General features: G+C 40.8%; 1 protein-coding gene and 1 pseudogene across 1 annotated transcript; both read right to left on the bottom strand.

Annotated features, from left to right (window-relative positions):
• Positions 1 to 1,580: 1,580 nt before the first annotated feature.
• LOC106000058 (E3 ubiquitin-protein ligase TRIM38-like) lies at positions 1,581 to 16,557 on the bottom strand. The gene is made up of 7 exons (XM_013035251.1): positions 16,477 to 16,557; positions 13,589 to 14,119; positions 10,108 to 10,203; positions 7,167 to 7,397; positions 6,222 to 6,244; positions 6,014 to 6,126; positions 1,581 to 3,512 (listed from the first exon to the last, which is right to left on the bottom strand). Exons 2-7 carry the CDS (start codon positions 14,003 to 14,005, stop codon positions 2,995 to 2,997), a joined length of 1,398 nt encoding a protein of 465 aa, XP_012890705.1. The 5' UTR covers positions 14,006 to 14,119; positions 16,477 to 16,557; the 3' UTR covers positions 1,581 to 2,994.
• A 3,719-nt stretch (positions 16,558 to 20,276) lies between these two features.
• The window catches only part of LOC106000002, a 6,766-nt pseudogene continuing 5,314 nt past the window's right edge, over positions 20,277 to 21,728 (bottom strand).

Raw genomic sequence — 21,728 nt, forward strand, 5'->3', positions numbered from 1 at the left:
CATTGATCCTCAGATCTCAGCCTCTTGAGTAGCCAGGAAATCAGAACTCTTACCAGTCCTGCCTTAGGAAAGAACATTGTAAATGAGGGTAGAGAAGGTTGTGTCCTCAGACTTCAGAGCTGCTTGTCTTCTAACTTAGCCTTGTATCTGCCTGTATCACTTAATCTCTTTAACACTGAAGTATTGTAAGGATTGGATTTGGCTTTCCATCTTGCTGCTATTCCTGAGCATTTGCTTTAGTGTATTGGGAATTCCAGCTTCATTAAAGATAATAGGGTTCTTAGCTGGGCACAGGTGGCTCACGCCTGTAATTCTAGCTACTCAGGAAGCTGAGATCTGAGGATCGCGGTTCAAAGCCAGCCAGGGCAGGAATGTCTGTGAGACTCTTACCTCTAATAAACCACTACACTAGAAAACCAGATGTGGCGCTGTGGCTCAAGTGGTAGAATGCTTGCCTTGAGCTGAAGAGCGCAGGGACAGCACCCAAGCCCAGAGTTCAAGCCCTATGACCGGACCCAAAAAAAAAAAAGAAAGAAAGAAAGAAATTAAATTACAATACTGATTGTTTTAATTATCTAAATCCTATTGGGCATTTGATAGTCAATAATGAAATTAATATTATAATTAAAATAAGTATGGAAAATTTTAAATTCTGATTGGTTTTTGCATTCTTTCAGTGCTGGCAATCAAACCCAGGATTGTTGCCTAGTTTAGACGAATGCTTTTCCATTAAGCTACATCCTTCACTGATTTTTTTTAAAAGAAAACTTGCCACCAATACAAAATTGAATGGATTTGCTAAGTGATGACCAACACAATAGGGAAACGAAGACAACTGAAAGAATATCACGAATTTAAAGATAGACAACTGCAATATGCTATTGATAAAACATCAAAATTGTTTATTGTGATGTTAAAGTGAACAATATTAAAAGCCATTTTATTCCAATTTATGATGACTTTGATAAGTGTTAAAGTGAACAATATTAAAAGCCATTTTATTCCAATTTATGATGACTTTGATAAGCATTTTCCTTCCAAAAGTGCTGAACAGTGCTATTTCCTTGCCTGAAATAAAGTCAAATATTCAACAAAAAAAATGTAATAGGACAAGAACTTGTAACTTTCACCAGCTATAATATGGATTGAATTCTTGCACAAAAAGAGATGGTCGCCGGGCGCCAGTGGCTCATGCCTATAATCCTAGCTACTCAGGAGGCTGAGATCTGAGGATCACAGTTCAAAGCCAGCCTGAGCAGAAAAGTCTGATCTGGGCAGAAAAGTCTGATCTCCAATAAACCACTAGAAATCCGGAAGTGGCACTGTGGCTCAAGAGGTAGAGCACTTGCCTTGAGCTGACGAGCACAGGGACAGCGCCCACGCCCAGAGTTCAAGCCCCATGACAAAAAAAAAAAAAAGAGAGAGATGGTCAAGAGAAAATAGTATTTAAGATATGAGAACTTCATTGCAAAAATGAGAAAAAAAACTAAAAAGTATTTTGTAAAATCTGAAAGTTTGAGTCACCAAACAATTGCTATATATACCTTGCTAAAAACAGCAAACATTAAGTCAATTCAAAATTTCAAAATTTGAGATTACTTTTATGTAGCTTTATAAAGCAAAATAGGGTATATTTTCTCACAATTGCAAATTTTCAAAGATATGCTGAACATAGATACAAACTGAGAAAGTTTGTCACAGTCATCTGACAGAAGACTGTTATACAAAATATATGAAGAACATGAAAAGAAAATTAGCAAGCTATTTTACAATGGTCTATTTGAACAGTTATATAACCAAAGTAAATATAAAGATGAAAAGCACAAAAAAAAGATATTCAACATCATATATCTTTAAGGAGTTGCAAATTAAAAGTATTCCATAACTCAGGAATTTTCTTTCAAAACAAACCTGAGACAAAATAAGAGTAGTTAAGACCTATTATATATAATGAAGCCAATCTGGACATTAGTTACAATTGGGAAAAAAAAACGAGCACATATGCAAGTACTTGAGCAATGCTAGTGACATAAAATGACACATTAAAAAAAGTACTTTGTGAAAATTCACTGAGAATGTCAAAATCTACATAAATGAGGTAGGTGATTTATCACATCAAGAATATTTGTCCTTTAGTAAAGGAATATATTTTACGGGACTCCACAGTAAGTATATTAACAACCAGGAAGCTATATCTATTTCTGTATTTATACACTGAAAGGGAACAGGAGGAGGAAGTAATACTGTGTCTGAAAAGCTAACTAGGACATGAATATGGTTGAACTGGTTATTAAGATGTGACTTCAGTACCAGAGGTGCCAAAATAGGGAGACTAAAGCAGAGATAGTGGCAAACCAGTGCTGTGTGCATTCTCAACAGTCACCATCATCATGAGCACCTTGGGCTCCAGGCATCCCACTGGACAGGACTCTTACGGAGCTGTGCTCTAAATTTTTCAGGATTGTCCTTCTGAAGGCCAGTAAACTGGAGCCTTTATCTACACATGATAGTCTCCCTTTGGTTGAGGGTTCTCTCCTGGTGTTAATTCCCCCTCACTTTCACTCTGCCCAGCTAGCTGGTGACCTGAGTGAACTCATCTTCAGGGAAAAAAAAAAAAGCTCCAATAAAGAAAGGCAGATGTGCTGAACCAAGAACAAGGGTTTGATGAAAGGTATTGGAGCCAAAAATGATTTTGATATTGTCAAAGAACAAACAGAAAGCAACTACAAATTGAAAACCAAAGCCCTGAAACCCTCTGAAGAATGATGTACACTATGTAGCTCACTAGTGATTTAACAATCACTCTTACCTCATTGAAACTAACCATCTGTAGGATTATCAGTCTTCATATTCATTAATCCAAAAACATTAAATACCAAGTAAAAGCCCAACACTGTTCTAGGAACTGGAGTTGCAGCAATGAAGAAAAGGGACCAATTTTCTGCCTTTATGGGATTTTCTCTGCTGGTTAAAACAAGGAGACTATTCCTTTCCTTACTCATCAGGAGGAGGCAGGAACAAAGGAGAATGTTGATAAACCTGGAAATAGGGTAGGAGAGTATCAGAAAAGGAAGCTCTAGGGAAGGTAAACATATGAGAACCAGTAGTCATGTTGTAAAAGGACACAACTCCGGCCTCACAGTCTACAAAAATACCCACAACTAGAGGCTGATCACTCAGACGAAGAGGAGTTGGGGGAGAGGTAAGTGCCACAATCTGTTTACACAATCTAATGGTCCAGAATCCAAACTCAGGTTCCTGCCTCATGTCGGTGCCCCTCTGTACATTTTCCAAACAAACTCCCAAATCCCAACCAGTTCCTTCTCCTACATCCACTTCAAAGTAGTGTCTTCCTGAACTAAAGCCCTCACTGCCCAGGACACAGGGGAAGGCAGTAAATCTCCTGGATGAAGCCTCAAGATTCTCCTTGGAGCACCCACGAGTCACTTGTCGCCGATCATCAGACAGAAATAGGTCAGGATGTGCAGTGCTAGGATCCAGAGTCACACTGACTGCAAAACAACCACCAAAAACCAACATAATCAAAAAATGTTTTTTGAAACTGACAATTTAATTTTAAAACTTTTGTTATTTTTTTTAAATTGTCTTGCTACATAGCTTAGATTTGTCTTGAACTTATGAACCTCCTATCTCATTTCAGCCTCAGGAATGTACCACCCCACCCAACCACAATTTATTTTAAATAAAACAGCCTATACTCAAATTCAAACCTTGCTTCTTACTAGCAATGTTAGCTGAGTATAAAGTGAACATTATATTATAGACAATAGCAGTAAAAACTAGCATGTAAGTTCCTAATTAGATAATACTGTAGATAATATATATATTTTTATATGCAAACTCACATTTCAGATTTATAATACAAAGTATATTTTATATGTATATATTTTAGTAGTTTTCTTTTTAAAAAGCCAGTCTATTATACATATTCTGTATGTCCTAATATATACAAAATATAATGTATATTACACAGAAATATACAATTTATATATTTTATATATCAAAGTTTTTAATATAAATTCAATAATTGTTATAACTCACTAACTGATAATACTGAGATTATTGAGGTCTTCTGAATCAGAAGTCACCATAAAGGAAAGTATGTCTTAAGATGGGTGTCAGTAGCTCATTCCTGTAATCTTAGCTACAACAGGAGGTTGAGGACTGGAGGATCATAGCTCAAAGTCACTCAAGGAAGAAAAGTCCACTAGATTCCATTTCCAAAATAACCAGCAAAAAGCAAGGCTAGAAGCATGGCTCAAGTGGTAAAATGTCAACCAAGCAACTGAGAAGCCCTGAGTTCAAACCTCAGTAGCAACAAAATATTGTGGGGTAGGGATATGCCTACCCTAAATATGAAATTTTACTGACCAAAAAGCAGAACAAAATTGTAAAATACCATTCACAAATCAGGAGAAGATACTGGCTACAGTGAGCTCTCAGTACTCAATAAAGAAAGAATTGAATAAATATGTTCATACCACTGGGAATTTTGGATAAATTAGAAATCTCTGAGTGAATGGACATGTAAAGAAAAAAAAACTACAGATACTTAAGTCCATGATTAGCAATATTTGAAACCTTTAGATAGGCATACGCGATCAATTATAAACAAAAATTTAGGGAGCTATATGGTAGGGGTTTTTTCTTGTTATGGGATACAATTTCAACATCTGTAGTATCTAGTGAAATTATGAGGTGCATCTTTCACATCAACATTTGCATATCAGGCATGGTACTCTAAAGGATGTGTCCACCGTATTAGGATATAAGGCAGAGACCCAAGTAAAATGCATTAATATTTCCACAACAAAACATACACTCAAATAAGGGAGACAAAAAAAGACTTCAAATGATCTCATACCATTGCACTTCAGATTTAGCCACTGTGGGAGGCTAACTCCAAGGTGACCTTCCATGTTCCCTTCCTTCTCTTTAAGTGTGGGAAGAGCCTGAGTACTGCTTCTGACTAATAGACTGTGGCAAAGATGATGGGATATAACTTCTGACATTGGTTTAATACACCATCTAGCTAGGAGATTTGTCTTTCCAGAGCTCACTTTGAAGAAATAACTAGTCATATCAAGAACCCATGTGCACAAAAGTTGAGGGCAGGACAGGCTCTAATCAACTGTCAACAAAAAGAAAGAGCAGGAAATTCTATTACCCTCAGGGAATAATTCTGCCATTAACCTGTGACCTTAGAAAAAAACTGGTTTCTAGAACACCACTAGACAAATTTGTATTAAACCATTAAATTTGTGATAATTTATTTGTAGCAACATAAAATTCACAGTCACAAAATAATTTGAAGTTAGTTCCAATAGTGAAGCCAAATATATCATTATAAGACTTGCTCTTTTCAAACCAGAAATAATGGTGCACGTCTACAGTTCCACTACTTGAAAAGCTGGCCTTGGTTAAATACCAAGATGGAAAACTCTATAATCAAGAGTATTTTGAATTTTATAATTATAAATTGCACAAAAGGCCTAAGCACTGATGAACACAAAGAAGCAGGAAGCTTAGGCCTTAACTTCAATAAAATCACTTCTTATAATTCTAACATTTACCTGAATATTCTCAGTTAAGATCCTAATATATATTGAAAATATATCTCATAATACTTACATAGCTTGCTTTCATAGCTCTAAGAACTTAAGTTGTAAGAGCATGAGGTGGCCCTGATCAGATGACAGTTACTGTGCTACAGGCAACCATTAATGCACTCATTTCTCAGATGGGGAAATTCACTGACTAGCATTGCCTATAGTGGCATGGTAATCCAAGAAGACCAGATCTAGAAGGGACAGCAGTGATAACCAGTGTATACAGCATACTAAGTATGGGAACACAGCAAAAAGGGAAAATGTAACAGCATGATGAAAATAAGTGAACCAACTCTGATTGAGAGCCTGTCCAGGACAGATGGTGACCCTGATTCCTAAAGACCCTCCAATCCATAGCATTTAGAGATTATTGGTTCACATACCTTGATAACGCTTTACTGTTTTCTTCACATCAAAATAAAGCTCAGAGACATTACACATAGTATGGATCTCCAGGAAAAAGTTCTCAGGTTCTTCCAGCTTCACAGCCGAACTCCTACAACAGCAGAGGCCACAGATTGCCTCAGTGTTACATTCCCTTCAGATCCCTATGCCCTCCAGGCTCCCTTCCCACAATCATGCAGGGCTTACCTGACCAAAGCATCTTTCACACCCTGTTATGGAAAAACAAAAACAAAAACCAAACAGAAGGTAAGTGTGCCAACATCAAAAATTCATGGGCAGTTTTCCATAACCATTCCTCCCAAGGAAGAAGAGAGAGCTACCCAGCCATAAATACAGATGCACACTCACATGGAATGATTCCCATCCCAACCTCTGAGCTGACTCTAAGAATCTGCAACCATTTTGTGGAAGCCCGTGGGGAACTGTAATGTGCACAAGGACATCAGCCTATGTGCTTTCTAAGGAGAAGACCAGAACTTTGTCATCCTCCCTGTAGCAAAATGGGCTTCCAGTGAGCCCATATTAGAGGTCACTTATCACACAGGTCCTTTTCAGGTCAATCAAGCCATAGCCTGTGAGACTGGGATCCTGAGGTCAAGCAGCAACGATCACAGGGTGGTAGAACAGACATGCTCTATTCTCAACCCTGGAGAGTCACCACCAGTGCCTTGTGTGGAGCCTGGATTATGAATCTCAGCTGTTTATCTTAAGATGACACACTCATCATACAGTTGCATGAAGCATGACTTCTACAAGTAAATAAGGGAACAGTTCAACCCTCATGTTGGCTGCCATACTGTCACCATTTGTCACCTGGAAGAGGACTTCAGGAATAAGTCTTCAGTAGAAATCTGAGTGCATGGGTCAAAGGGAAAACAGGGGCTGGAGTTAGCCCAGGGTTCTATCTGGCTACTGTATATCTGCATAATGAACAGAAATTATTGTATAGTCTAGTGGAGGCTATCTTGATGAAACTAATGTAGCATCCAAAAGAACATTACCTTACTTCCCCAGTCTAATGTGCCATTTGGGTGGAGGCTTGCCTTCACAATCCTCCCATGCTTCCTTACCGTTCTCTCACCAGGTCAGTGACACATACCTTCTTTGCCTGCTTTAAGGCCACAGCCTCACCTGAAGCATATTCTGGACTGAGCCTTGACATTTTGCCTCCAGCTCTAGGATATGGCTCTGGAGTTCACTGCTCTTCTGCTCCAGACTGGCCTTGCTGTCCCTCATTCTCTTCAGCATCTGCTCTTCTTCTTTCTCCAGCTTCCAGATATAAGATTTCTCTTCCTCATGCAGAAAGCTCCGGAGATTCTTGAAGTCAGACTTTATTTTTTGTCTCTTTCTATTTATCTCTTCCTAGAGTCACAAAGTATGGATGAAAAGTAGAAAAGAATCAAATATCTATTCAGATACATAAACAAAATATGGCGCATAAAATGGATATTCAATCTTAAGAATGACCCATGCTACAAGAATGAACCTTGATGATACGCTGCTAAGTGAAAGAAGAGAGAAAATAGAGAATAGATATTTCAAGTTCTTACTTGTATAAAGTACTAGTAATAGTTGAATTCATCATCACAGAAAACAATACAGTTGTTACAGGTATTAGGGGAAAAAAGAAATACAGGAAAGTTCATGTTTAGTGGAAACAGGGTTTCAGTTTGGAAGATGTATAACATAATGGAGATGGCCATGGCAATGCGGAGCAATACACAAATACTTAATGCCCCTGAAGTATAAATTAAAATAACTAAGGTGGCAAATTATCCAAGCACTGGTAGCTGATACCTGTCATCCAATTCAGGAGGCTGAAATCTGAAGACTGAGGTTCAAAGCCAGCTCAGGCAGGAAAGTTCGTTGAGACTTATCTCCAATTAAGCAGCATCCCCCTCCCCCAAAAAAATCTGGAAGAAGAGCTATGGCTCAAGTTGTATACTGGATTTAGGTCCTAAGTTCAAGCTCCAGTACTGGCACAAAAACTATTGCAAAATTTGTGTTATGTACATTTTGTCACACACAGAAACAAAAAAGGATGTTCTAATGTATTAACTTCATGTGGAAGAATTCCCAAGTTTCTTGCTGGCACCCAGCAAGAATCTTTCTGATTCTCTATGTCCATGTGATTTTTTTTTTCTTTTTAACCAAGATATTAGAAAGTGGGACGGGAGTATTAGATAATCTAATCATGATATTTGGGCCAGGCTCAAATTTGGACATTTTTCATATATGAACAATTTTCTTACTCATTTGGGATATAAGATGATATCTCAGTCTGAGGGAATTCTTTTTTTAAGCAGAAGCTGGCAAAAAACACTGAGTGGATTTTAAGACAAACAGACTGGTAGGAGGAAAGTTTTTACAGAGTACTGATGTGGTATACTTGGTTACAGTTAAGTGAGAAACAGTCACCCACAGCTTATGGTCCTGCTCATCAACCCTATTGCTGTGTGAGTTTCCCATGGAGACTGAAAGGAAGCACATTCCTGAGTGGGAACCATGTCCACAAAGCAAAGAATAACCTGAATAAGCCCATCTTTCCACGTGAATGAGTTTTATTTGGGGTAATTTACAGAGCAGTGGGTGATTCTGGAAGAGCTGTTCTTCAGACATCCCACCACTCCTTGATTATGTTTTTCCTTTACTCTGGGCAGTAATCTTTGCTGGGAGTGATGGCCAACCAAGCAGAGAGGGAGTGGTAACTAATCATCTCTCCTTAATAGTCACTCCTGGAGGGCAATTATAACTACACCCTTGTCCCTAGGGAAATGGTTAACAGTCTCAGTGTTGATTAGCATATGATTAGTCCTTGATTAGTTTGATGGTTATGATCCATAAACATTTTGTTTATGTTCTTGCCCTAATCCAAGGACCTCTGGTGTATTATCATGGCAGTTTCTGCCCCAAATTGTGAGATTATGTCAAACAGGGATGACCAGTTTTTCCAACTAAAATATAAAGAAATAGATTTCATGATATTTGGCTCATACTCAAGATATTAAATTGCAATTTCCCAGAGTGCTTTCCAAATCATGCAGTATTTTACTGACCATGATTTTGTGATAGTGGAACTATGGACTTTAGGAAAGTGAATGTTTTAGACAGGAGACAAGTACAGATCTAGACATAGTATATGATAGGATTTCCATATGTTAAATATAACCAAAGTCTTCTCAGGGCCTCAAATCCAGAATTGAGGGAAGAAAGAGCTTCCCCTTCCAACTCAAGTTTAAAATCTACATATAAAAGAGGTAAGGTTAGCGGGCGCTGGTGGTTCACGCCTGTAATCCTAGCTACTCAGAAGGCTGAGATCTGAGGATTGAGGTTCAAAGCCAACCCGGGCAGGAAAGTCCATGAGACTCTTTATCTCCAATAAACCACTAGAAAACCAGAAGTGGCACTGTGGCTCAAGCGGTAGAGCACTTGCCTTGAGCTGAAAGAGCACAGGGACAGTTCCCAGGCCCAGAGTTCAAGCCCCATGACTGACCAAAAATTAAAAAAGGTAAGGTTGGACAGGATCCCTTGAAAGGCAAAATAAGGAATCTGACTGCAAGTTAATAGCATACATTTCCTATGAAGGTGTTCCTTGGCAACTGTGGAGAGGTTCTACATTCAGTCATGGGAACTGTCTAAAATCATACTGTATGTGCAGTAGCTACTATGCTCCTTATAAATCAAATAGATTTCCTTCTATGTTCTCATAGGCTGGTTTCTGACCCTGTAAGGTTGAGCGCCCAACTCTGTACCATGATAACGTTAACAAATTAAGAATGATGTAAGCTTATCAGGTTGACATGTGAAACCCAGTAAGGCTAGTACCAGGGAATTCTATATACCAGTTTAGCTTTTCTTGAATGAGGTATGAAGAATCACAGCCCTTACTATTGGGAGATTGAAGGAATTGGTAGGAAAATCTCAGTCACACTCAACCACTGCATAAAATCAATGCTTTTACTATGGGTTTCATCTCTCTGTCTGGTGTGGTGTTGTGGCAATCAACCATCAATGTGCTTTTTCCCAATCATCCTCTATGCCTAAACTTCACAATACATTGCATGCTTATTACCTTCCAGTCATCCATCTGCAATGTCAAGAACATTTTGTGTTTCATACATTCCTCTTGGAGTTGATTCAAGTTAACCATAGCTTTCTGGAGCTTTTCCTGAATGAAAATATTGGGTAAGTTAAGTTTAAGCAATTAGACTTTTTATTATCTACCTAATAGGAATCCCTGCATTCCAAGATATATTAAAATCACAGGAAACACGTACTGAGTTCTTAACAATTTCCCAAGAAGCATGTTGACGGCTATATATGGTTACACACAGATCATCTATACATCTCTGAACAGGTGGTATGTGAAATCATTTCTGTGATGTAGAAAATAGGACTTAGAGAGAGATTGAGTGGTATCTCCAAAGATCTATAAAAGGTAGGTAGGAAAGCTATGATCCAGTTTCATCTGCTGATCCAGGGCCTGAGTCCTATCTATGGCAGTCTTACCATAGAAAAGCAACCATAGAATATGATACCACCAAAAGGGGATATTTTATGAAATAATATGCTGACCCAAACATAATATCAGGTGTGAGGGGGGGGTATACAAGAGACTTTTTAAGTCAGAAATGAAAGGTGAGTATGAAACTTCCAATGAAGTTGAAAAGCTCCATTATTTGGCTACTTTCCTTAATTTATAAGAATTCATGGGACTGGGAAGGTGGCTCAGTGGTAGAGCACTTGACTTGCATGCATGAGGCCCTGAGTTCGATTCCTCAGCACCACATAAGCCGGAAAAAAAAAGCTGGAAGTGGCGCTGTGGCTCAAGTGGTAGAGCACTAGCCTTGAGCTGAAGAGCTGAGGGACAGTGCCCAGGCCCAGAGTTCAGGCCCACGACCAGACCCCCCCCAAAAAAAAAAATCATAAAGAAGAGTTGTCACAAGTTCTGAAGAATGGTATTAAGAAACCAATTAGAAAGGACTCAATATACTCATCAAGCTTCTAGGATATTTATATTTATATGCTCATTGAGTAACTTGAAGCTACTGCAAATTTCTCATTGTGGTCAAAGGTAAAAGAACTGGCTCCTGTCTTCTACAAGCACAAGTATACTCATTAATTTCCAAGCATTCTCAGTAAAAGGCTCTGTGTAAAATGACTTAATGCTTTGTACACTGTAATATCCTTAAAGCATTTACAACTTCAGGTATGTGTGTTAGGAAGGCAGAAGACTGCTATTACCCCCATTTACAGTGGCATGGAGCAAGACATGAATATTTTAATTAACTTGACCCAATATCAATACTAAAAAGTGCCAGAACTTAAACTGAAGCTATGAAGTCTGGTATTGAGGCTTAAACAATTACCCTGTGCTGTTCCTTATTATTTTGCGGAAAAGTACTATAAATGGAAACACCCTCATTAGTTATGGAGTCAAAGAAGAGCCTCATGTGCTGAGGGGTGATCAGGACTGAAAGATCCTTATGAAAGACTTGGAACCTTCAAAAGAAACAATGTCTGCTTTATAGAGGACAGAACAAGAAACCCATACTGAGCACATTTCCCTCACATCAAGCAGGGCAGTGAGAATGACACAGCAGGATTGGCTCTGCTGTTTCCAACTTGCCATTGTAAAGAGTTCCTGCCTTTAGAAGCTCTCCAGAAAGCCAAAGCTTTCCTTGCTCTTAATTGACTTAAAGTAAGTTGACTTGATCACGACCTCTTCAATGTTGGAGGTCACATAGTTGGGCAGTACTTTATTACTTTCCTGGTAGTGGTAGCAAAGCCTTTGCAATGTGGAGTATAACAGTTGCACAGACTACTTCTCAGGGGCCCAAAGGCTGCTTTTATTGAAAACACTGACTTCATTTGGGCCTGAAAATGTATAACAGGTGACCCCAAACAAGATGAAAATATTTAACATCTCTGTCTTCATATTATGTGGATGTCTTTTGTTGCCTTATTAACCTTTGTAGATCATCTGAGAAATATCTTGTCCTGAACTACAACACAGGGTTACACACCTCTTCCCCTCTTCATGGATAAAGACCACTACCAGCCACCATTACTGGAAACCCATGAAAAAGGAGTGAAGTGACATCTAAGTTCCTGGAAAATCTCTGCCTCTTTCCCGAAAAGACATGAATATTCATTCCCTCTATTAGCCAACCTGTCTCCTCAATAATTCCTATTCTGTATCTGTAACCCTTCAACTCCACTGAAGTTGAAAAGCTCCATTATTTGGCTACTAAATAAAGCCTTTCTTCCTCAACACTGTTTCTCAAATATTAGTATTTCTGTGAGATGAGCTCCAAGACCATGAACTAGTAACAAAAAGAAACCTATGACTTGCCCAAACAACCCATAATTTCAAAATTTTTGTGTTATGGTTTGGATGTGAAATGTTTCCTGAAGCCTATGTGGAAGTCTTAGTCCCCACACAATGTTCACAGGTAGAGTACTAAAGAACAGATTGGATCATAATAGCTCTGACCTAAAAATGGTTTAGTTCATGATAGATTCATAATTTAGAGCGACTATTTGAAAGTGACAAAAACTTAGAAGTGACAAAAACCTAGCTGAAAGGAGTGGGTCTTTGGGGCATGCCCTTGGGGACCCTCCTCTCATTGCTTCTAAGCTGCCATAAGGTGAGCAGCCTCCTTCATGACCACATGTTCCTGTGGCCATGAAATCCTGTCACACCTCAGGCCCAAAATAGTTGAACAAACCACTCTTAAGACTGAAACCTCTGAAACTAAGAGCTAAAATAAACCTGTGTGTGCCAAGTACCAATGGCATGCCTATAATGCTGGATATTTAGGAGGCTGAGATCTGAAGATTGCACTTCAAAGCCAGCCCAGGTGGGAAAGTCTGACTCTTACCTCCAATTAACCATACACATACACCAAAAAAGCCTGAAGTGAAGCTGTGGATCAAGTGGTAAAATACCAACCTTGAGGGGGAAAAAAACGCAAGGAACACTGCCAAAGTGTCACCAAGGGACACTGCTGAGTTTAAGTCATAGTATCAGCACAAAAATATAGATAAGCAAATCAATTAATTAATTAATTAAGCCTGTCCTCACAATTTTTCTAAGGCATTTAGCCACAGGAACAAAAAGCTGACTAGCACACTTGGACTCTCCTGGAATCTTGTTTGAAGCCCTTTTCCCCTCTCAGTGAGAATGTTTCTGTATTAATCAGCCTTTTGTCACAAATATCTGAATACCTTTTTTTTTTTGGTCGGTCATGGGGCTTGAACTCTGGGCCTAGGTGCTGTCTCTCAGCTCTTCTGCTCAAGGCAAGCACTCTACCACCTGAGCTACAGCACCACTTCCAGTCACAAATATCTGAGACAAACAATTTAAACAAAGGATTTATTTTGGCTCATGGTTTCAGACATGTCTGGTGCATGATGAACTGGATCTGTTATTTCTGAGCCTGTAAGACTGAACATCATGGTGTAAGGGCACAGTGGAACAAATCCGCTGCTCTCTGGTCTGTAAGAAGCATGAGAGAAGATACCTAGAAAAGTCCCAGAAATTCACTCACCTTGTAGCTCTGGTATACTTCTTCCAAAAGAGCTGTGGCATGCCCTTGGTGCTGTGACCGTTCACAGCGCCAGCAAATGAGCTGGCCTTCATCTTCACAGAACAGGTGAAGCTTCTCTCCATGTTCCTTGCACAGCATCTGCTGGTCTATCTCTTCCATCTCCTTGATGACTTCAATCATGTTTTCCAGCTCCTTGTTGGGCCGGAAGCTGTTTTTATCAAACGGGCCCCGACAGAGAGGGCAGTCCAATTTTGTCATTGCTGGATTCAACAGGCGTACTCTGTTAAAGAATTCTATTATGCACAATTGGCAGAAGTTATGTCCACATTTGATGCTCACTGGATGAGTCATCAGGTTCATACAGATGGGGCACGTGGCTATGTCTCTCATCTTCTTGGTGCTAGAAGCTGAGGCCATGGCACTTCTTAAGAAGTTCCAATATTACCTCTAGAGATATAGATGAAGCAGGAAGAATTTCCACAGTGTTGGATCCTGTGAGTTATGGCTTCCAAAAGCCTTGAAGATTTCTCTCTGGAAAGATTGGAATTTAGATGATGTATAAATATCTTGATGGTTTAACAGAGGAACCATTTTCATGTGAGGCTACTTATATTTAGCTCACTGAAAACTTAATACAGTTTTAAAATCCATGTTGTCACTCTTGATTTTATTTACCTAAAAGCCACATGTGGCTAATGACTACATGAGAGCCCTGACATAGAACTTTCCATCCTTGTAGAATGTTCTCGTGAGCCAAGTGCTGAGATTAGAAGGCAGAGTTCCTCACTGAAGCTGAAGCAAGATCAAGAACTCAGTGACGGCCTGGTGACTGTTGCTCAAGCCCATTCCTAGCTACAGGAAATCCTGACAGTATTGGGATTGATTGTTTTGATGCCAGCCTTGGTAGAAAAAAAAAAAAACAACAGACTGTTTTGATGCCAGGCTTGATAGAAAAAAAAAAAAAAACATTCTCAAGATTCTCTTTTTTGGTGCTGGTCCTGAGGCCTTGAACTCAGGGCCTGGGTGCTATCTCTGAGCTCTACCACTTGAGCCATACTTCCACTTCCAGATTTTTGCTGGTTAATTGAAAAAACTCACAGACTTTTCTGCCTAGGCTAGCTTTGACCCAGGATCCTCAGATCTCAGCCTCCTGAGTAGCTGGGATTACAGGTGTGAGCCTCTAGCACTGGCTTCAAGATCCCTTGTCAGTCGTGGGGCCTGAACTCTGGCACGGACCATCCCTCAGCTCTTCAGCTCAAAGCTAGAGCTCTACCACTTGAGCCACAGCACCACTTCTGGCTTTTTCTGCTTATGTGGAGCTGAGGAATCAAACCCAGGGCCTCACACATGCAAGGCAAGCACTCTACCACTGAGCCACCTTCCCAGCCCAAGATCCCTTCTTAATGAAGAAATGGACCCATGGTGGAACATGCTAACTAGCAGGAAGTCTAAATGTGAATTGCATTCTGATAAACACTTAAGGAGGAAGCAAAATCCTCTGAAATAGCCAGCATAATTCAGGGCTGGAGGTGTGGCTAATCAATAAGCACACTTACTTAGTAAGAAGCCCAAAGCTTTGAATTCAAACCCTTGTGCCATCACTATCACCACCACCACCACCAAAAGCTTCAAAGCCTTAAAGCCTCAGTCATGAAGGGTGAAACACATTCCTAATTCTACAAAGTTCAAAAATAGTACCAAACCTATAGCTTTATCATGGGTAAAAACACTCAAGTAACTGAGGGGTCGATGTAGGATTCCAGTGAGACTACCAATTTGACTCCAACTTGACCATGATTCCCAACCTACATAAATCACAAGATAAGGGGTTCATAAAGTCTCAGTGGTGACCTAACCAGGAGAATAGTGAAAATAACCAAGACAACCAGAAGAACTGGTTTGGTCTTCTTGTGTCCCAACTCTGCCTGAACTGCAGGGGGAAAGAGATTTAGAAAGAGGACCACGGAGGAGGGGACACTGTTTCTAGTGAGCACTTATTCTGGGATCCTGTTTTAGCAGAATTAGGCAGCTGTATGTGTCTTCTAAGGACAGGACTACCTCCCAGAATAAGCCCAGCACCTTGGAGAGCCTCAGATATAAGAAAGGTGGGAAGGAAGGAAGGGGAGGTTGGGCCTAGGTGGGATGCAGGTGCTGGGTCTCATCACGGTCCACCACTGGGCACCTGGCAACCAGAGGCAGTGGAGGAGTTATCTCCATCTCCCCCTCCTCCACTCATCCCACCCCAGACATTGGGTCTGGGGGAAATGTGGCCAGTGATTTTCCTTTTGAAATGGCAGTGCTGAGAACTGAAAACGGGAATTCGCTGGATGCCAGCCAAAAGGAATGTTAGCTATTCTGGAGGCTTGAGAGCTGAGGATCATGGTTCGAAACCAGCTCTGCCAAAAACGCCCTGTGGGACGAGATCTCATGTCCAACACACACACACACGGAATTCTAACCACATTCTCATAACCGACCAGGGCCTTCGATTCTTGTAAAGCCTCCGCTCCCGGGCGGTTTATCACTCCCGTAAGCGGGACGCTCGAGCGCCCCCTCCCGGGCACAAGGCCCCCTCACCCCTCTTGGGAGGCGCCTCGCGGGACGGTCCCCGGCCTCAAGCTCCTTCCAGCCCAAGCCTGCGGGTAGGAGGCGGAAGGACTCCGGAGAGCCCGGGGAAATCCGAGGAAGTGAGGGGAGGGTTCGGCGGGGTCGCGAACCAGAAAGTTCCGCGGTCGAGGCGGGGACTGGCTCTCCGCCCTTCCACGCACCCACGGCCCACGCAGAGCGGCCTCCCCCGATTCCCCCCCCCACTACGCACGACCTTTCACCTGCACGGCAGGCGAGGGGCGGCAAGCTTCCCCGCCCCCTCCCCACGCGTGACCTTTCACCTGTACGGCGGGCGAGGGGCAGCAAGTTGTCCCCAGCTTCCCCCTCAGGCTGCCCCTTCCTGAAGTCGGACCAACCCACCGCCAGACAGCAGCGCCGAAATGAAACTATCGCGGGAGGCGGGGCCGCGGGACTTTGGGCCAATGAACGCGCTCGCGCCTTGCGCTCTCGGGTTGGTCCTTTCACCGAGGGGAAAGTGAAGGAACGCCTGCCTTCTCGGTCGCGTGCGCTCTTTTCTTTCTCTTTCTCTTTCTCTTTTTCCTCTCTCTCCTTCTCTCTCTCCTCGCTCTCCTTCCTCTCCCTCCCTCCCCCGCTGGCAGTCAACCAGGACGTGAGATCGTTTTACTTTGCCTCCACTTCTGTGAGCCTTTCTCATGTACTTGCTCAAGGAAAAAACAAACACAAATAATGAACAGATTGGAAGGATGGATGGAGCAACTCGCCAGGTGCATCACTGAGCACCAGCCCTTAGGGCAAAGGACGGGAGCCACTGGGTCACTCAAGCACTACATTTCCCATAGGTGTTAGCTGCTTCTTCCCTGCTATCCTCTCCAGGAATGCCAATCCCTGAGAGTGAGTGTAAGTTTGTCCAGTAGAACAAAACCCCCCAATCCTCAGAGATCGTTTCCAGTAGGGCCAACCCGTAAGAAGGATGCTTTAAGAGGAGATAGTTCTGTTAAGAACTATACGCTGACGAGAGGGAAGGTGGATCAGACAAACACACTTACGATGACCAGGTGAAGTATTTGCAGGTGAGGCCTTTGAGAAGTAATTAGGTTAGTTCAGTTTATGTAGAATGGGCTCCTCGTGATGGGGTTTTGAGGAAGAAGACAGTCATCCTCAAACCAGGTGCCAAATCACCTAGACGTTGTATTTGTCTTCCTAGACTCAAGAAACTTCAGTTGTGTAAGTCACTATCTATATTTTGCTATAGTACCCCAAGCTGAGATACTTACAATATGGATTAAATTTATTTTAATTTTTTTATTTGGTGGATCCTGGAGCTTGTACTCCCAGCATTGTACAATCTAAGCAAGTTCTCTACACTTGAGACATCATGCACCCAGCCCTTTTTTAGTTTTTCAGTTAAGTGTCAGTCTTTGTGAAGGCTAGCCTGTTCTCCCCTCTTTGCTTCCTGAATAGCTGGATTACAAGCATGTACATATCACTCTCAGCTCTCTCTTTTTAAGTTCTTATGTGAGTGTGAAGGCTTGAAGACAGTTTACATATCTGAACAGAGTGGAGATTGTTAACTGTCTAATGCAATGTCTTTTCTCCCTGTTTGTTTTTTAATTAGGAAAACCTGATTTTTAGCTTGCCACCCTTAAATGTTTGTCAGAACTCTTAGTTGTAGCCAGAGACAAAGTTGGTGCTAATGTGTGGCTCAGGTAGAATTGGTAGTTGGAAGATGCTACAATGGAAGCTAGCTGAGACACTGTCAATTCAAATTCATAAACTGTAAAAATAAAAGAACTATCTGGAACTTTGGAATTGTAATTCAGAAGATACAGGTTCAGGCAGCTTAGAATCAGTATTTCCAGGCAATCAGAAAAGTAGGAAATGATATGGAAAATTGAACTTTAAGATGGAACAGAAGCAAATGATAGAAGAGTATATAAACAGAATACAAATATCCATCAAAGAAGAGAGCTTTATCTCTTTTTTTGACTGCCAAAATAAAAGGTTATGTAACAAATAAACATCTTTACTTTTGCATGTAAAATACATGTTTTGGGGGGGCTGAGATGTAGTTCAGTGGTAAAGCACTTGCTACTCTTTGATCCTCAGCACCAGACAGAAATAAACACCTGCATATACAATATTGGGACAATGAATGCTATTGAATAAGAATTAGATATTATAACAGGATTTGTGCACATATTAATTATATTCTCTAGGCTTTCACTGAAAATTTAGCTACTAGGAAAAAAAGAAAAATAATCAAAATTTGAGTTATCTTGGATTCTTATTCTCTATTTTCAAAGTATTCATCGAATATCTACTCATAAGCTTAAAGTTAACCAGTATAGGCCCAAGAATAAGATTTTTATGCTGTTGCTATTGTGTTGTATATCATGTCTCAGAAATTCAATTATCTATAGTAAGACTTTAAAAAAATCTAAAAATTTTCATTTTTTATGGCTCAGTATGTATATCTATGGACATGTCACAGTGAAGCCTCCCCCATACAACTAATATAAAAAAAACTTTTAAAAACTGTAAGCAGCTAGATGCTGGTGGCTCACAACTGTAATCCTAGCTATGCAGGAGGCTGAGATCTAAGGATCATGCTTTGAAGCCAGCCCAGGCAGGAAAGCCCATCAGACTCTTATCTCCAATGAACTACTACCAAAAAAAGCTGCAAGTGGCTCAAGTGGTAGAGCATTTTGCTTTGAGCAGAAAAGCTCAGGGACATTACCCAGGCCCTGAGTTCAAACTCCAGGATTGCTACACACACACACACACACACACACACACACAAGGTATAAACTCCTGATATACACCTTAAGACTTTAGAATCAATATATTGTTCCATTGTTAGTGACTTTAGGGGTTTTTCCATGTATGTCTGTGTACTAGTACTGGGGTTTGGACTCAGGGCCTCAAGGCTTGACCGCTTAAGCCACATCTATACTTCCAGAATTTTGCTAATTGGAGATATTTCTTGGCTTTGTCCAGCTGGAACCAGCATCCTAGATATCAACCTCCTGAGTAATTAGGATTACAGGTCCATGCCTGTAATCTTATACTCAAAAGGTATGCCTGTAATCCTCATTCTATACAAGCACCTATTCCCCAAGCAGGTCTGAAATCTGGATTTTTATTTGGTATAGGATATGAAGACATATGTATGCTGTCATCAAACCTGTTAATTGCAAAGGAAGATTTTCAGGAATCAGAATGCCAACTCTTTTGATCCCGAATAGTTATAATTATTTTTCATGGTGCCTTCGGGTAATAACTCAAGGTCATCTCAAGTGTCAGTGTGACATCAGAGCAGATGGAGCCCTCTAGAGCCATCCATAGGCAGTAGTTGGGAATATATGTGATTTGATGGTTGGCAGCTAGAAGTGTGTGCTTGTCAGTATTCAGCCTTTGGCTTTTCAAGCAAGCTGTATTTCACGGACAGGAAACAACAAGCTATCACAATTTGGAAATTCAATCTGGTGACACCATTGTTCCAGCTAACTAGAGGTAAAAGATGGATGCACCACTATCAGGGAATAGCTAGTACCTGTATAAACTATAAACCCTGTGTCCTAAAAAGCTTTCTCAATGTTGCTTTCACCATATTTTTCCTTTTATTTTTTCCAGAACAAGAAACAGTGAAGAACTTAGGACTTAACTGACTCAGTATATGTGGTTGGAAGACTCACTACTGTTTTGACTTTCCTGCTCTTTTGTTCAACTGAAAGAGGATTGCTTTCTTTCATCTCCTACACAGGAGTTCAAATGGAATCAAACAAAGTGAGAGGATCCAGATAATCTAGCTATTGGCATTACCCTACTCAACATCCAACCACTATTGAAAACCTAAGTGCCAAATCCTCTAAAGAAACATATAGAGGACAATGCTTTCCCCTCATTGAGGATGACCATCACTGAGACAGCCTTTCACTCTTCATATTTATTAGTTCAATATACATTTATGAAATAAATATTTAAAATCTTAAAATAGCAGCCACTAATCTAGGTTCTAGAAGAATCAGAGTGAAGAAAATGGACCCAATACCGGCCTTGATGGGATTTACACATTTTTCCTGTTGGTTAAACAAAGAAAAAGACTTAGTCCCTTTCCTTATTAATCAGGAGGAGGCAGGAACAAAGGGTAATTTTGATAAAGCTGGAAAAATGGCAGGAGAATATCAGAGAAAGAAGCCTTTGGAAAGGTAAAGATAGGGGAACCAGTAGTCATGCTATAAAAACATACAACTCCTACCTCATAGTCTAGAAAAACTTACCACTAGGAGCTGCTCATTCAGATAAAGAGAAGTTGCAGTAGAGTAAGTACCACATAGCTATTCTCCTTGTGCAGCCTGATCATCCAGAATCCAAATTGAGGGTTAAGATTCATGTTAATGCCCCTCTGTACATTTTTTTTCCAAAGAAACTCCTAAATCCCAACCAGTTCCTTCTCCAACATCCACTTCAAAGTAGTGTCTTCCTGCCAGGTGCTGGTGGCTCACACCTGTAATCCTAGCTACTCAGAAGGCTGAGATTTGAGGGGTGTGGTTCAAAGCTAGCCCAGGCAGGAAAGTCCTTGAGGACCCTTATTTCCAATTAACCACCAGAAAACTGGAAGTGATGCTGTGGCTCAAGTGGTAGAGCTCTAGCCTTGAGTTGAAGAGCTCAGGGACAGTGCTTAGGCCCAGAATTCAAACCCCACAACTGACCCCCCCCAAAAAAAAGTACTGTCTTCCTGAAGTGAAGCCCTCACAGCCCAGGACACAAGGGAAGGCAGTAAATCTTTGAGGTGAAGCCTCAAGATCTTTCTTGGCACATCCAAGAGTCACTTGTCTCTGGTCTTCAGACAGAAGTAGATCTGGATGTACAGTGCTTAGAGTCACATTGACTACAAAATAACATAAAACCACCACACAACCAAAGTAATTTGGGGAGGGGGGAAAGAGAACACATTGTACTTGCTATTAAGTAATTGATTTAATTAATTCATTTTGCCAGTACCAGGAAACTTGGGGCCTACCTAGCACTTGCTTGCCTTTGTTTCATGATGGTACTCTAGTACTTGAGCCATACCTCCAGTCCATACAGTATTTTCAACACTGCCCGTATTCTCAAATCAAGCTTTGTTCCTTACCAGAAATGTCAGCGAACTATGAAATGAAAACCATTGTGTCTGGATAATCAAAGGAGACTAGGATCTAGAAGGGTCTACAGATATAGCCAATATGCAAAGCATACTAAGTGTGTGAGCTCACAGAGTACGTGAACACAGAAGAGAGACTTTGACAGCACACTGAAAATAAGTAAAAAAAACTCTGGTTGAGAGCCTGTTCAGGACAGGTGGTGACCCTGATTCCTACTGAAGGACCCCTCTCATCCATATCATTTAGGGTTCATATACCTTGATAAAACCTTATGGTTTTCTTCACATCAAAATAAAGCTCAGAGACATTACACATAGTATGGATCTCCAGGGAAAAGTTCTCAGGTTCTTCCAGCTTCACAGCCGAACTCCTACAACAGCAGAGGCCACAGATTGCCTCAGTGTTACATTCCCTTCAGATCCCTA

The sequence above is a fragment of the Dipodomys ordii genome, unplaced genomic scaffold (assembly GCF_000151885.1).
Source record: "Dipodomys ordii isolate 6190 unplaced genomic scaffold, Dord_2.0 Scaffold206, whole genome shotgun sequence".
In the NCBI taxonomy this organism is placed as follows: Eukaryota; Metazoa; Chordata; class Mammalia; order Rodentia; family Heteromyidae; genus Dipodomys; species Dipodomys ordii.